Source organism: Panthera uncia (assembly GCF_023721935.1).
Source record: "Panthera uncia isolate 11264 chromosome B2 unlocalized genomic scaffold, Puncia_PCG_1.0 HiC_scaffold_24, whole genome shotgun sequence".
Classification (NCBI taxonomy): domain Eukaryota; kingdom Metazoa; phylum Chordata; class Mammalia; order Carnivora; family Felidae; genus Panthera; species Panthera uncia.
The window spans coordinates 73550186-73566094 of record NW_026057580.1 but is presented as its reverse complement, the minus strand read 5'-3'; the positions used below and the strand labels follow the sequence as shown (position 1 = coordinate 73566094).

At 38.7% G+C, this 15909-nt stretch overlaps 1 protein-coding gene across 1 annotated transcript in view; it reads left to right on the top strand.

Moving 5' to 3' along the window:
• The window catches only part of FRK (fyn related Src family tyrosine kinase), a 106587-nt gene extending 91409 nt beyond the window's left edge, over positions 1-15178 (top strand). The window contains exons 5-8 of the mRNA XM_049654214.1: positions 2826-2984; positions 12721-12902; positions 14005-14170; positions 14559-15178. Of these exons, the coding sequence (XP_049510171.1) occupies positions 2826-2984; positions 12721-12902; positions 14005-14170; positions 14559-14770 (719 nt within the window). The 3' untranslated portion in view covers positions 14771-15178. The remainder of the gene's footprint in view (positions 1-2825; positions 2985-12720; positions 12903-14004; positions 14171-14558) is intronic.
• The last annotated feature ends 731 nt before the right edge of the window (positions 15179-15909 follow it).

The following is a 15909-nucleotide window of genomic DNA, read 5'->3' as shown; positions in this document are numbered from 1 at the left end:
ACTGAGACAATGAGGATGCCATGAACCAAGAAAGTCTGGGCCCCTCTGGTGTAATAGTAAGAGCATAAAGTTTAGTATAAAATAGAACTGAGTTCAACCTTGCCTCTGCCCTCTGGGACACTGGACAATGTATTAATCTTTTGAATCTCCTCATCTGGAAGTGGGGATTATAATAGTTCCTACTTCATAGAGTTTTATGAGGACAAATTGAGTCAACGTACATAAAATATATGCAGTGAGTTCTTAATGAATGTTAGCTTCAATGGGGATGCTGACAGATGTCCACGGAAGTGCAGATTCGCTAGTGCAGGACGTCTGTCAGGCATTTACACCTGCCTCATGAAGTGATGGAGAAGCACTTTTAAGTGGCTGATGCCGTGTGAGCACTCCAGGTGAGAATGATCTATTCCAGCACCCGAGATTTTCACAATCACTGCATATATATTATTTTGAATCGTAATCTCGTTGACACTTGAGCCTAAACTTTATTGTTCAATCTAATCATTCTTTTCTCAAAACGAAGTAGCTAGCTATTCATCCTAACACTGCTCTCCAAGGAAGGCCTTCTGGAGGTCAAAAAAGAACAAAAAAAAAAAATCACTTTTCTTATATTAAAAAAAAGCGCCACGATAGTTTTCTCTCCAACAGGAATAATTATTATTGATTTACAGTGTAATAGCAGCAAACAGCTTTGGTGATTGGTTAAATGTCTTCACTTCACTGGGGCCATTAATCAATCTTAGCAGCTATTTATTGCTTAGCAGACTACCACGCAATAAAGACGAGCCTGAAATCAACTCCCATAGTAGCTTTGACAGGCAAAAATTAATATTTAATGCTGCATTACTAGCTGACTTGAAATTGGGTCTCTGCTGTGTAGCTGGTCAGCTGCAACCAGCGTAGCCATGGAGTGCTCTAAGCATCCTTCACCTGCAGAGGCTCCTGATGTACCGTGGTTTTTCAGGTCTTGTGGGTAGTCTGATTTGGCAATGATTCGAGTGTCCTGCATTTCACAAATCTGATGGCTACCAAAGCATTAGAGTAGAAACATATTGTGTATATAAATTGCCTGAATGGCGACTATTATCACTGGAAACTTAATGAATCAGATTATGTTGAGAGTGTGGTGGGAAGAATCCCACTATATCCATATTTGACCATAGGCCAAACTAAATTTAACAAGAAGAAAGTCCTTCATTATGGTTTGGGTGCCTCTTTTATTCTCAGCTCCATTTTGCCACTATGATTCGAAATTTTAATCCTCTTTGATTATGTAGATAATTCCAATTCCAATGATAGGGATGGAATTGAGGAAGTACAGAAGATCATGATGGAAATGAGAATAGGTCATTTTTCTTTATTCTTCCTCAGTAAGTCCTTGCCCCTTCCTCTCCTCAGTCTGTGAAAAAAATACAGTTGATCTATTTGGTTTTTCCTAGAATATGCTTATTAATAATAATACAAATAATGGCCTACAGTCATTGAACATATATGTTCCTGTTATTGCAATTTCCTGATAATGATTTTATGGTATCAGTAGGGTTATTAGCCATGTTATACAGATGAAGAAGTGAAGTTTGGAGATGTTTGGTAACTCGCTGAAGATTACCCAGTGAGCTAGGATTTGACCAGAATCTGGAGTTTAATCAAGCCTGTGTTCTGAACTTCTAGACTCTCAAGGGAACACCAAAGGCTAGACTGCCTAAATGGTTTATGTGAAATGATCTGCAAGTCACATGGAACTCGTCTTGACTTCGTATTAATAAATAAGTCAGACTGCTATTTTAGAATGTCAAAGCTTATCCATGCCTGGGTTCAAATATCAGTTGTGAAGTCTTCATCATGAGATACTGATGAATGGGACAGTCTCTTTGAGCATCAGTGGAAATGATATTTGCACTATCCATAGTGAATACTGAGATATGAAATGACAGTATTCCTTCAATTACAGCAATACTTCTGATACATCATATCTTTAAAAATAATGAAAGATTTTTGAAAATTATCAGTAAAGTGTAAACTCCAGGTATCCTTCCTCTTCTTAGATTTTGTTATTAACTACGTGGCACTTTGCAAGGTAAGAGTTGAACCATTAAAATACAATTTAATTGTAGGTGAGTCTTCAAAATAGGTCCCAATACTTCTCCCTTATCATTTGGTTAATCTATTAAGAGTCTGACTTATGGAAGTATTAACATAGGAGAAAATGTTGAAGATCAATTTCAAGTCAGACATAAAAGACTAGTGCAAAAAAACACTCAGTTTTGGGTGTAGCCCTTGAATATTTTCTATTTGGCCTATACCATATGTCCCTACAGAATTAAGGACATAAATATGGCAGAATGTCATGGCTTCAGGATTGTTATCCAGCTGTTCCCACAGTGGGTACCAAGGACAGGGCAACTATCAGTCTTCCCTGGATCCTGGACCAAAAAGCTCTGGCTGCAGTAATTAACCATTCAGTGTCCTCCAGCATTCATGTTAATAGAATGCCTTCTTTTCGTGCTCTTAATTTGCTTGCCTTGTTTTATCAGTTAGACTGCCAGTCTCTCCTTTTTCCTTCATTTCTCATATGGACCTGAATCAACCTCTCCTCACCTACAGGTCATAACACATAAATTACACACCCTTGATGCACCAACACATCAGTTATTAGGTTGCCCTGGGTGGACTGATTCTCTTCTTTGATAAATCTGAAGATTTGTGACACCAATGCTCTTATTTTACTGAGAAGCAGGAAGCAGTCTTGGTGATTCCCACCAGACTGCTGTGAGGATAGGAATGCCTCAATAACAGAAAGTGATTTCCTCCTCTTCTTGTTTCAGGTTCAATGGATCCAAATGACTTCCTGAGGGAGGCACAGATAATGAAGAACCTAAGACATCCAAAGCTTATCCAGCTTTATGCTGTTTGCACTTTAGAAGATCCAATTTATATTATTACAGAGTTGATGAGACATGGAAGTCTGCAGGAATATCTCCAAAGTAAGCTAAAGACTTAATAAAAGGAAGAAAGGAGGGATTTAGTTTAACTAGTCCTATAAATGTCAATTTAGCAAGCCTTCTATAACCCAAAGGATATTTACTATGTGTATATCTGTGAGAATGAATGGCTCAACTAGTTTTTAATAGGATATATACCGTGTGCTCAAAGGGAGGGAAAATATTTATGTAGTGAAGAACAAATTGTTCGCAACAGACATCTCAGAGTACGTAAATGTAATGTAGAAAATTGAAGAATAGGTGTTTGGCGTGATGCTTTGTTTCCTGCAATAACTAATGGAACATTATCAGTCACGGGCCAATTTGTTCTATGGCTCAGAATTAGGGAACATGGGATACTTTTGGGGAAAGAGAGGGAGAGGTACCCTCATTCTTTTTCCTTTGCCAGTGTTAACATCATACTTGTTGGTGTTTAATATACTTCCACTGCTAGGCAGCATTAGAAATTTCAGACTAAAAAGCAGAAATATACAATTGCTTTATTTCTACATCTGCTTCCTGTAGTCAGAGAAGACTTAAGGGCATTGTGAAATTTTGATGTTTATTGCAAATGAATAATTTAATAAGCAACAATATAATGAGTATTAAAATGAGATGTTCAAAGTAGTGGAGATCAAGTACTGAGAGAATAATTCATGCTTAAAAAAAGAGACTTTTTCTATTGCTTTCCTGAAATGTCAGAGTGGGATTGATAGAACGTGCAGAGGTAAAGGGAGGTGAGAATAATGTAACAAAGATATTAGAAAGATAAGAGTATTCTCTGATTTCAGGGTGACTTGTGAAGCTGGCGGTATTAAATTGCAAAACTGGGGAAGAACAAAGGACCTGGGCCTGTTAAATGCTGTTAAAAATTATGCCTAGCTCCTTTGCATAAGGATTTCAATTTTAACAGTATCAGAATATGTTAGCCACCGTGGAAAAACTAACCTCAGCCATTGCCCCCTTTGCCTTATTCCCTGGGACAAAAGTACAGTCATTATCTTGGGTCCACTTTAACAAAAATGATTTGTCAAGGGCACAGTTTCAAGTCTAATACTCAATTCTCAGTCTTCAGACCTGTTAGCATTTATTTCAATGGACACTCTTTCCCTTTGGAAATACCTCTTCATTTGGCCTCCAGGACACTTCACTCAATGGCTTTTCCTCCTATCTTTTTTTTTTTTTTTTGGTTCTTCTCCCATCTGTGTGATTTCTCTTATCTCTCAGACCTGTTGGAATTTTGTAACATCACCAGTTACTTGCTAAGCACAGTCAGTTTCAATGTTAAATAATATTTATGTATCAAAGACTCCTGAAACTACATCCCTCCATTACTTCAGAATCATAAATCCAACTGCTTTCTTGACTACTCTACTTGAACCGTTCTCTGGATAACATAGGTATGATGCAGCAACACTCCCCTCTCCCAAATCCCAGAGGCACTTATTTCTTGCTCATGCTATGTGTGCAAAATAGATTGGTTGGTCGCTCAGGTGTTTTGATCACCTTGGCAGGGAAAGGGATGGGACTAATCCCATTCTGGCTCTTCGAGTTCCAACCAGGAGATGCAGAGATAACTTCTGTGCCTTTTTCATTTGGTCGAATCAAGTCAAAAGGAATAGGGAAGTACAATTCTTTAAAGTGGTTGCAAGGAGGAAAAAAATGTTTGTGAACAGCTGGAATTTTCTACTCCAGGTGTCTATTAAAAAGTCTCAAAACAGCCATGTCCAAAACTGATCTTATGTATCCCCAGTAATCTGCTACTCTTGTGGTCTTCCCATCTTTGACAATGTCAACACTCAGGCCTAATCTCTTGATCATCTGTACTTCTCACAGTTTCTATCTAACTAATCTGAAAACCCCATTGGCTTCTTTCCAAATATATCCAGGATTTTGTCACCTCTCAGCACTCCTACCCTGGTCTAAGCTGACATCAACTCCTTCCTGGATTAGGCAACAGTCTCTTAAATGGTCTCCCTTGTTTAGTTCTTGCTCCCTTCAGTCTCCACTCAACACAGGAGGTGGAGAGAGCCTGTTAAAAGGTAAATCAGATTGTGTTCCCCCCTCAGCTCAAAGCCTTCTGTGACTCACTGGTTTTCTCTATATAACCCATAAGGTCCTACATGGCCCAGCTTTCCATTACCTCACTGACCACATCTCTCCCAGTGTCTCCCTTGTTCAGTCTGTGTCAGCTGCACTGTCCTTTGCTGCTCTTCATATCTTCCAGGTGCGCTTTGCTTCAGGCCCTTCGTGCTTTTTCCATCCTCTATCTGAATTCCACCCCCCTCCCATTACTTACCCATGTACTCATTTCCTCACTTCTGAAAAGTCTTTCCTCAGACATTCCCATTACAGTGAGTCTTACAATGGTCAACCTCTGAATTCTAAAATTTAATCTCCCTCTTCTGTCTCTTTGTATTCCTCTTTTCTGCTTTTTTGTTTTCCTTTTTCTTAGCTGTTAATCATCATATAGTGCATTGCTTTTTTAAAGAAGTTTATTTATTTATTTTGAGAGAGAGAGAAACAGTGCACGAGTTGGGGAGGGGCAGAGAGAGAGAGGGAGAGAAAGAGAATCCCAAGTAGGCTCTTCACTGCCAGCGTAGAGCATAATGTGGGGTTTGAACTCATAAACTGTGAGATCATGACCTAAGCCGAAGTCAAGAGCCAGATGATTGGGGCACCTGGGTGGCTCAATTGATTAAGCATCCAACTTCAGCTCAGGTCATGATCTCACAATTCATGGGTTTGAGCCTCACATCGGGCTCTGCACTGCAGAGTGTGCTTGGGATTTTCTTTCTCCTCCTCTCTCTCAAAATAAATAAACTTAAAAAAAAAAAAGAGCCAGATGCTGAACTGAGTCACCCAGGCATCCCAATGCATGACTTTTTAATATGGCTTATTGTCAGCATCTTCTCAAATACAACTCCCTGAGGACAGAGATTTTTCTTTATTTTAATGATAGAAGAGTGTCAGGCACATAGAAAGTGTGCTCTAATTATGTGTTGACCGAATAAATGAAAAAAAAAAATAATGGATAGATTAACTGGGACTATTCTAAACCTAATATGATCAGGACTTGGGGTTGAGCTTGTCTTGAGACTCTTGGTGTCAGCTTGACAAGATCCACTTATTAATTACGAACTCCTCTGGCACTGAGAATTTTTGTGGTTTGTTAATGTGTTTTACTCAGGGGTGAGCACAAACCCTGTCATATTCTGGATTGGGCTATCAGGGTCAAGTTTACCAAGGCCTTCATTTGCTAAGATACTTAGTAGCCATGAGAAATAATGAAGAGATGCTCATTACAGACAATCCCTTCCCAATCAAGAGGGCTTAAATTCAACAAAGTGATCTTAAAATGAATCTGCCACATTTAAAGAGCCCATCATGATACATATTATAAGCTGAAAGACTCAAGTGATGGAACATAGTTGAAAATATTTTCTTGTTGCGGATGTAAATTGTCACAGAATTGTGAACCTTTATATCAGTTTTGACAGCTGACTGTTGCATTAGAAGTGTGTTCTGAGGTTCCCCTGGGCAGTTCCTAGGCCATTCTACTCTTTCAGGGTAGAAAATATGTTAGTACTCGATTTCCTTCACTATTGTGCTGGTCAGTGAAAACTTTATATCCACTGTAATAGAATTAGATGTTGAATTTGATAGCTGAAATGACATACATAGTTTTCTATGGAACCATCTTTGTAGACCCTAAGCTTGGCTGAATATTTTTTTTGTAATAAATTTCTCCAAAATAGAAGAGGCTTACCAAAAAACTTTAGCATTGAGGGTAATTGATGTCCAGTATTTCCTGCTGAAATTTAAAGAGAATAAATATCTGCATTTTTTTTTTTTGCATACATACATACTGTTTAAAATAAATCAAGCTCCAGCATGTTGTTCATCATTCTCATGGACCGTTCACTAAAGTGGACTGAGGTAGACAGGAGCGTTTTTACTAAGATACCCTTCAGCTGGCTACAACTGTAGCCCCAACATTCAGGTCCTCAGGAATCATGTGTAACGTAGGTTTTAGGGAGGAGTACAGAATAGTTTTTAAGAGCATGAGATTTCAACCTCAAACATGCCTGAACTTGAATCGCCACTCTACAACTTATTACCTGTTCTTCTAAGTAGCAGAAACTCCTATGTAAGGGGGCAAATAGTAATAACACTTACTTCATGTAGCTGTGAGTATAAAATGAGGTGATGTACTAAAAAACCAAATGAGATAGTGGTAGGAGAGGTGCATATATTTACAATTTATTTTTCTAAAAAAAACCCACACTGTGTAGTACTTACTATATGCCAGGCATTTTTGTAAATGTTGTACAAATATTAACTTAGTTCTTTCCTCTAACGACCTGATGAAATGAGTATTATTATTATTATCATTTCTATTTGATAGTGGAAGAAACTGAAGGTTGGACAAGTTTATAACTTATCCAAGGTGGTTGAACCAGAATTCAAACCCAGGAAATCTGGCTCCGTAGTCCATGCTTTTAACCGTGTGCATAGCACTGACATTATTTTCTTAACATGAACCTGTATTCGTTATCTATCGTGCACAAAAAATTACCCAAAACTTAGTGGCTTAAGTCAGCAAGCATTTATTATCTTACATTTTCTGTGGTCAGGAATCCAGGTGCAGCTGAGCTGGGTCTTCTACCTCAGGGTTTCTTACAAGGCTGCAGTCAAGGTCTTGGCAGGTGCTTCAGTTATCTGAAGGCTCTAGGGGAAGTTGATCTATTTCCAGGCTCACTCAGGTGATTGTTGGCAGGAGTTGGCTTCTCCAGGGCTGTTGGATTGAGGAAGTCAGTTCCTTGCTGGTTGTTGGCAGGAAGCTACCCTATGTTCCTTGGTACATGGACCTCTCCATAGGGCAACTTTCGCCATGACAGTTGGCTTCATCAGGCTGAGCAAGTGAGAGAGCAAGAGAGAGGAGAGTTCTTGCAAGATGAAGCCATAGTCTTTTATAACTTATCTTGGAAGTAATACCCCATCATTTTGGTCATATTTTATTTGTTAAAAGTGACTCAGTAGTCCAGACCACATTAAATGGAAGGGAATGTCACAAAAGCCCAAATACCAGGAGGCAGAGAATATTAGGGGCCATTTTAGAAACTGTCTACCACTTGGCCTAGGACTAGTCACCAGTTTATCTTGGCTTTTTCACATTTCTTTTTGTATCGAGTTAATTTGATATCAAAAGGCATAGCTATTTTGGCTGTCATGGCAGCAATGCTTTGCCATTATGCTGCACACTAAGTTATGTTTTGTTGTTTTGCTTACATCTCATTTTACACTGAAGAATCAATGTTAGCTGCTATAACATACAATTCAAAAAATTTAGTGATGTGACAAAGATATGCATTTAAAAAAATTTAAATCCAAGTTGGTAAACATATAGTATAATAATGGTTTCAGGAATAGAATTCAGGGATCCATTATTTACATATAACACCCAGCGTTCATCCCAACAAGTGGCCTCTTTAATGCCCATTACCCATTTAGCCCATCCCCCTACCCAACACCCCGCCAGCAACCCTGTTTGTTCTCTTATGGTTTGTCTCCCTCTCTGTTTGTATCTTGTTTTTGCTTCCTTTCCCCTGTGTTCATCTGTTTTGTTTCTTAAATTCCACATGAGTGAAATCCTATATTTGTCTTGCTCTGACTTGCTTAGCGTAATACCCTCTAGTTCCATCCACGTCATTGCAAATGGCAAGATTTCATTCTTTTTAATCACCAACTAATATTTCATTGTGTATATATATATATATATATATATATGCCACATCTTCTTTTTTTTTTTTTTTTCCCAACGTTGTTTATTTATTTTTGGGACAGAGAGAGACAGAGTATGAACGGGGGAGGGGCAGAGAGAGAGGGAGACACAGAATCGGAAACAGGCTCCAGGCTCCGAGCCATCAGCCCAGAGCCTGACTCGGGGCTCGAACTCACGGACCGCGAGATCGTGACCTGGCTGAAGTCGGACGCTTAACTGACTGCGCCACCCAGGCGCCCCTGCCACATCTTCTTTATCCATTCATCAGTCAATGGACATTTGGGCTCTCCCTGTAATTTGGCTATTGTCGATAGTGCTGCTATAAACATGGGGGTGCATGTGCCCCTTTGAAACAGCACACCTGTATCCCTTGGATAAATGCCTAGTAGTGCAATTGCTGGGTCATAGGGTAGTTCTATTTTTAATTTTTTGAGGAACGTCCATACTGTTTTCCAGAGTGGCTACACCAGTTTACATTCTCACCAGCAGTGCAAAAGCATTCCTCTTTCTCTGCATCCTCACCAGCATCTGTTGTTTCTTGAGTTGTTAATTTTAGCCATCCTGACAGGTGTGAGATGGTATCTCATTGTGGTTTAGATTTGTACTTCCCTGATGATGAGTGATGTTGAGCATTTTTTCATGTGTCAGTTGGCCATCTGGATGTCTTCTTTGGAAAAGTGTCTATTCATCTCTTTTGTCCATTTTTTCACTGCACTATTTGTTTTTTGGGTGTTGAGCTTGATAAGTTCTTTATAGATTTCGGATACTAGCCCTTAATCTGATATGTCATTTGCAAATATCTTCTCCCATTCCGTTGGTTGCCTTTTAGTTTTGCTGATTGTTTCCTTTGCTGTGTAGAATTTTTTTATCTTGATGAGGTCCCAATAGTTCATTTTTGCTTTTGTTTCCCTTGCCTCTGGAGACACGTCAAGTAAGAAGTTGCTGTGGCCGAGATCAAGGAGGCTGTTGCCTGTTTTGTCCTCTAGGATTTAAAAAATAAAAAAATTTTTTTTTTCTTTTTTTGAGAGAGACAGAAAGTGACAGAGCATACATGGGGGGAGGGGCAGAGAGGGAGACACAGAATCTGAAGCAGGCTCCAGGCTCTGAGCTGTCAGCACAGAACCTGACGCAGGGCTTGAGCCCATGAACCATGAGATCATGACCTGAATTAAAGTCGGACATTAAACTGATGGAGCCACCCAGGCGCTTGCCTCCTCTAGGGTTTTGATGGCTTCCTGTCTTATGGTTAGGTCTTTCATCCATTTTGAGTTTATTTGTGTGTGTGGTGTAAGAAAGTGGTCCAGGTTCATTCTGCACATTGCCGTAAAAATATGCATTTTTGATATGCATCACACTGCTCTTCTGAGTGGCACTCCTTAGATGGTGACGTAGGGATTTAGACTCCTTTCATCATGTGGCTCTGCCATTTCAAAATGTATTTCTTCTAGCTACAAAACTGCGGGAGATTTTAAGGATTAGGCCTGTAAGTGACAGACATCCTCTCTTGCACGCATTGCAGTGCACGGAACTAGTGGCATGATCCAATTTAACTGCTAGGGAAGATGGGGAATATAGTCCTCTGTGTTTGCCCAGGAAGAAGAGGACAAATGGATCAGTGAAAAGTTAGTTTCACCGCATATCCTATTTAAATATACTGCTTGCAGGGGTGCCTGGGTGGCTCATTTATTTAAGCATCTGACTCTTGATTTCAGCCCAGGTCGTGATCTCATGGTTGTGGAATTGAGCCCCACATTGGGCTCCATGGTGAGTGTGGAGCCTGCTTAAGATTCTCTCTCTGTCTTCCTCTGCCCCTCTCTCTCATTTGCGCGTGCTCTCTCTCTCTCTCTCTAAAAAATAAAATAAAATAAAAATAAATAAAAAAAATATGCTGCTTGCATTAAAAAATAAACATGTATTTACCGACACATACACATACACACACTGTGCTTAGGTCTTCACCGTTAAAAAAAAATCTCCTCAACTCTGTTTATTTCATTTTTTATTGAAAAGATAGCATACATTATGGAAAGAGCACACATCATAGGGCATAATTTATCATTACTTAAGAGTGAGCAAGTAAATAATGGTATAGCCATTGCACAAATCAAGAGTGAGAACATGGCTAGCACTCCAGAAACTCCCTAAGTCCCATATCATTGACAGCAGTTCACAATCATGAATTTCTTGATAATCACTTTCCCATGATTCACACTTTCCTCTGCCAACTGCCAACTCTTTTGTTGTCTTCCTTTCTTGACTAGGGTTTGGAAATTGACATCTCCTCCTGCTGTCTCCATGTCCTCAGTTTCTGTTCTGCCCTCAACCCCTTGTCCCCCATCTCCAGTGAAGTTGTTCATCATGTCACTAAGGCATTCAGTTCTTACCTTGCTGGACTTACTTGTGGAATTTGGCAACGGTGGTGACCTTCTCAAAACCTTTGACTGTTAGGGTGTTCTCTTCTGGTTCTTCTTTCATTCTTTTAACTGATTCCTCTCAGTTTTCGTGCAGATTTATCTTCCTCTGCCCACCCTAAATGTTGATGTTTCTCATGATTCTGTCACTTCCCAGCAGTCTCGCCCACTTTTAATGTTTAACTCCTACTCATCAACTGTGATTGTTAAGTTGACATCTTTAGCTGCGTGCTCTCTCCTGAGCTCCAGACCCTTGTGCATGTCTTCATTTAGACATTTCCGTTTGAGTAATCCATATGTATCTCTACCGTGACAAAGCTTAAACTGTTTAATTCCAGTTAGGCAGCAGCAATGAGAATAAAAACAGGTAGGGTTTGCCTGGTTCTTTCTAGGTGCCAGGCTCTGCTTTAAGTGCCTTACATGTATTAACTCATTTTAACAACCAATACCATAAGGTAATTACAATTACCACAACATAGATGGAAACACTGAGGCACAGGAGTGTTAAGCGGCTTGCCTAAGGTTAGGAAGAAATGTGAGCCCTGTGAAAGCCCTGATCCAGATTCTGGTACTCTAACTTCAAGCCAGTTTTCCAACACCTGAGCTATAGTTGCCTCTCAAGTCAGAAGTTGTGCCTAAGACTCTTGACCATGAATCCAACACACTTTTGGTAATATTTGGCTTATTCGGTCAGGGATGATGATAGTTTGGATTTATATGAGACCTTTTAATTCTCCAGAAATCTGAAGACATCTACTAACCAGTAGAGCAGCTAAACAGTATCCAGGATGGCTGACCGCATTGCACAAAATCCCCACATAGTAAAACTAACCTCTCTACTAATGGCCAAACTGACTCTCCTGCATAATTTTCTGATTATGAGTAGTGGGAGAAACTGTGTCTATCAAAGGCATGTCCATGCCTGGAGAGATGAGCAAACCATCTCTAGGATTAACAGGCTTAAAAAGGGAAACGAAAAAAGTGCATCAAGCTTAATGAAGTACAAATGTAACACACACATTTTATAACTACTGATAGAGTCTTCATTTTTGTTACTGAACTGATTTCTAAGAACAATATGATGGAAGAATGAGAAATTTTCATTGGCTCAGCCATGCAAATTAGTATTATTTTATAGCGTCAAGGACTAAAACAAACTGTGCAATGTTTGAAGGAAATCTAGAGGCAACCAAGTAAATAATTTCCATGAAGAGATGAGTCAGTGGTGCGTGCTATGGAAAATGACAATACCTGGACTCTTTCAGGTATTTATAGCTGTGTTTGAATCATGTGATACTGCTGTTTCTTTCTCAGTGTAGTGTTCCTTTAGGGGAGGGAGGGCCACAGCCTTGGAATGTGTTTGGACTTTGAAAATTGTTGCCCTTCACAGGAAATGAATACTTTGTATTATGTTTCTTGCTCAACAGATCCGGTGCTCTGGCACTTAAGCCCACTGGTAGCTCATTCATCGTCATTCTCAGAATTCACTTTAATAATTCAAATGTTCTCCAAAGTAAACCTTTGACTTTCTCTTATTGCTCAGATGATGCTGGAACAAAAATCCACCTGACCCAGCAGGTAGACATGGCAGCACAGGTTGCCTCTGGAATGGCTTATTTGGAGTCCCAGAACTACATCCATAGAGATCTGGCTGCCAGAAATGTCCTTGTTGGTGAACATAATATCTACAAAGTTGCAGATTTTGGACTTGCAAGGGTTTTTAAGGTGAATTTTGTTTGGTTCTATTTAGGTTTTGTCATGGGTTAAAAGACTAACAACATACTAGTAGTCTAATAGATTTGCTGTTATTCTTCAAAATAATCTTTGTCCAAGTTGTGTGGTCCACAATCTTTGTCCACAGTTGTGTGGTAGCCTAAAGCCTTACAGATAAACTACCTGCTGTTTCTATTTCTTCACCAAGGAGAAAAAAACAGAGAAAATGATGCCCACCCAGATGGGAAAGTATGTGATTAAGTTTGTGGCTGAATTAATGATCCATTTTTCAGTACCAGTAAGCCTCTGGTTGTCTGTCTCTGTTTTCCTTACAAAAGGCATCACATTTTCTATAGTTACCCCATCCCCCTTTGCTTACTTTATGCCAACTAAAATTTCATGCTGCCAGAATTCTTCAGTAATCATTGGCTTTTTAATTCCGCCCCTCCCCTCATTTCATGACATCAGGCCAAAAGAAACTTATATAAGAGATATAGTATTAGGTGTTTTTCTCCTCATTTTCAATTTCTACACTGTGCCCTAAAAATATGGATGTGGAACATGAAACACAACATATAAGTGATTCTTTTTTGATCTTCATGAATTCATCATCTCTTTTCTTGATAAATTAATTAGAACCCCAGTGAGTTGATATATTAATTTAAATCATTTGGATCCTACTTTTCAGTATTAGAAAGTGGTAATGTGGTAATTATTAAATTCGGCTCTTCAATACCAGCAGTAAGTTTGAAAACAGACAGGCTTTGCTTTCATTATTTTTTTGTTGTTCTTTTTTTATTTGCTGAAGACCAGTTGCTAAATACCATCACACATGAATTCTCTCAAGTGTAGTAAAGTGCTCCTGCCAATGCTATTTTTAGCACATAGTAGGCCCTTATATGACATTGCATTAATAACTTCTCATAGATTCCTCAGTCTTATAAGCCAGATTTGGAATTTGCTACTTTTATCATCAATTGACCTAAGCTCATTTTGAATCTTTTCCCGCTAAATTTTAATGTGAAGCAGGTTACAGATCAATGAGGGTAGAAAAAAAAAAAAAATATATATATATATCACTGGAATGTGGCTTGATTCCTAAATGCATTAACAGGTAGATAATGAAGACATCTATGAATCCAAACACGAAGTAAAGCTGCCAGTGAAGTGGACTGCACCTGAAGCCATTCGTGCTAATAAATTCAGCATTAAGTCCGATGTGTGGTCATTTGGAATCCTTCTTTATGAAATCATTACTTATGGCAAAATACCTTATAGTGGTGAGTAATTAATCCTGAAATGGGCCTTTCTGCTGCAGGTCACTTACTTAGGTGTGACTTTAACTGCTTTGGCCAGGCTTAGCGGGCAGAGTTATGAGGCTGACCACACCATGTGCCTGTGGGAGCATAATAGATAAAATTTGATGATGATGATTTGCATTAATGAGGTGGTTTATTGCCTCTGTATCCTTTGCTCTTAAATTGCAGTCTTATAGACATTATTTGCTGCAAGATTTAGTTTAATCTCTGCAGTCTGGGAAGGGGATGGTAGACCTCATAGTCTCACCAAAGAAATCAGTTTGCTTTGTAATCTGGAGTATAATTATCTCTGAATTTAAGACCCTGATCTTTAACTTGTCTTTTGTTGGTCCCATTCTGTATTATTTAGGCATGACAGGAGCTCAGGTAATCCAGTTGTTGGGTCAAAACTACAGACTCCCTCAACCACCTAACTGTCCACAAGAATTCTACAACATCATGTTGGAATGCTGGAATGCAGAGCCTAAAGAACGGCCAACCTTTGAGACACTGCACTGGAAACTTGAAGACTATTATGAAACAGAATTTTCATATTCAGAGGCAAATAACTTCGTAAGATGAACACGGAAAGGAATATTAAATAATGAAGTAGCAAAAAAGTTCAATAATCAGTCCAGAAATAAAGCTTATTAATCAACTGTGAAAAGAGCTTACCTTGACACATTCAAGTGATAGGGTCAACTTGGCCATGTATTATGAAAAAGATTATATGTTCATTTTATCGACTGGCCCACACTGCTGGACAGTCTATGATGATATTTTATCACTGTCTGGCAAAATCAAGCACACTAAATCCAGTTATTTTTCTTTTTTAAAAATACTTACATTTGTATTTATTGTTTGAATCACCTATCAAGAGGATCAACAGATGATAGTCAATTTTTACTCAGTGACTGTTGTAGCATTTTCCTGTTTACTGATTAAAGTGGTTATTCATTATTCCTCGGTTTGCTGAATCCCATCAGGATGTTATTATGAAGGAATCTGATTGCTCTGCTGCACAGCAGGACCTGTGCTTTGAGATTTTTTTTTTTCTCTTTTAAAATATCCTGTAACTACAATGATGGTAAAGCCATGTTAGATGACTTGATTGTACTTGGAGTAATTGCACATATTTTTTTTTCCTATGCATAAAATAATGAAGCAGCTGTTGAGAAAAAGAATTAAAATTTCTCACATTTTGTAGAAGGAAATCATGGGATTTTTCTTTACCTCAGTATGTGTCATCTGAGAATCATCTACGTTAGTTTTAATCTCCTAATGTTAAGAATCAGATTGCAAGGCAGATGAGTTATTATCTCTGGAAATAGGTGAGAAACATCTAATAGCCCGCGAAATCGAGAAATGAGTATAAAATAGTTTAGGAAAATGAGAAGAGAGTAGTAGGATTGCTATAACTTGGGTTTCCGAATAATTTTTTAAAAATGGGCCTTTGACATATAGGCTGGAGTTTTAAATTGACTACAATATAGGTCAAGCTTGGTTTTAGATCTAGAGGCTAGAAATAATGTCTGACCTTGGTTATGAAACTGTATTTTTGTCTGGTAAGACAAATGGGTTTTTACTCATCTTAAATGGCATTAACCTTTGGAAGAATGTTACTGTCTTCTTAAGCAATGGGTGTATCAAATTTTGTGCTTCATTAGATGATGAGGGAGGGTTCTCAAAGGTAGTTTCAAAATCAAGGAGATATACAAAGA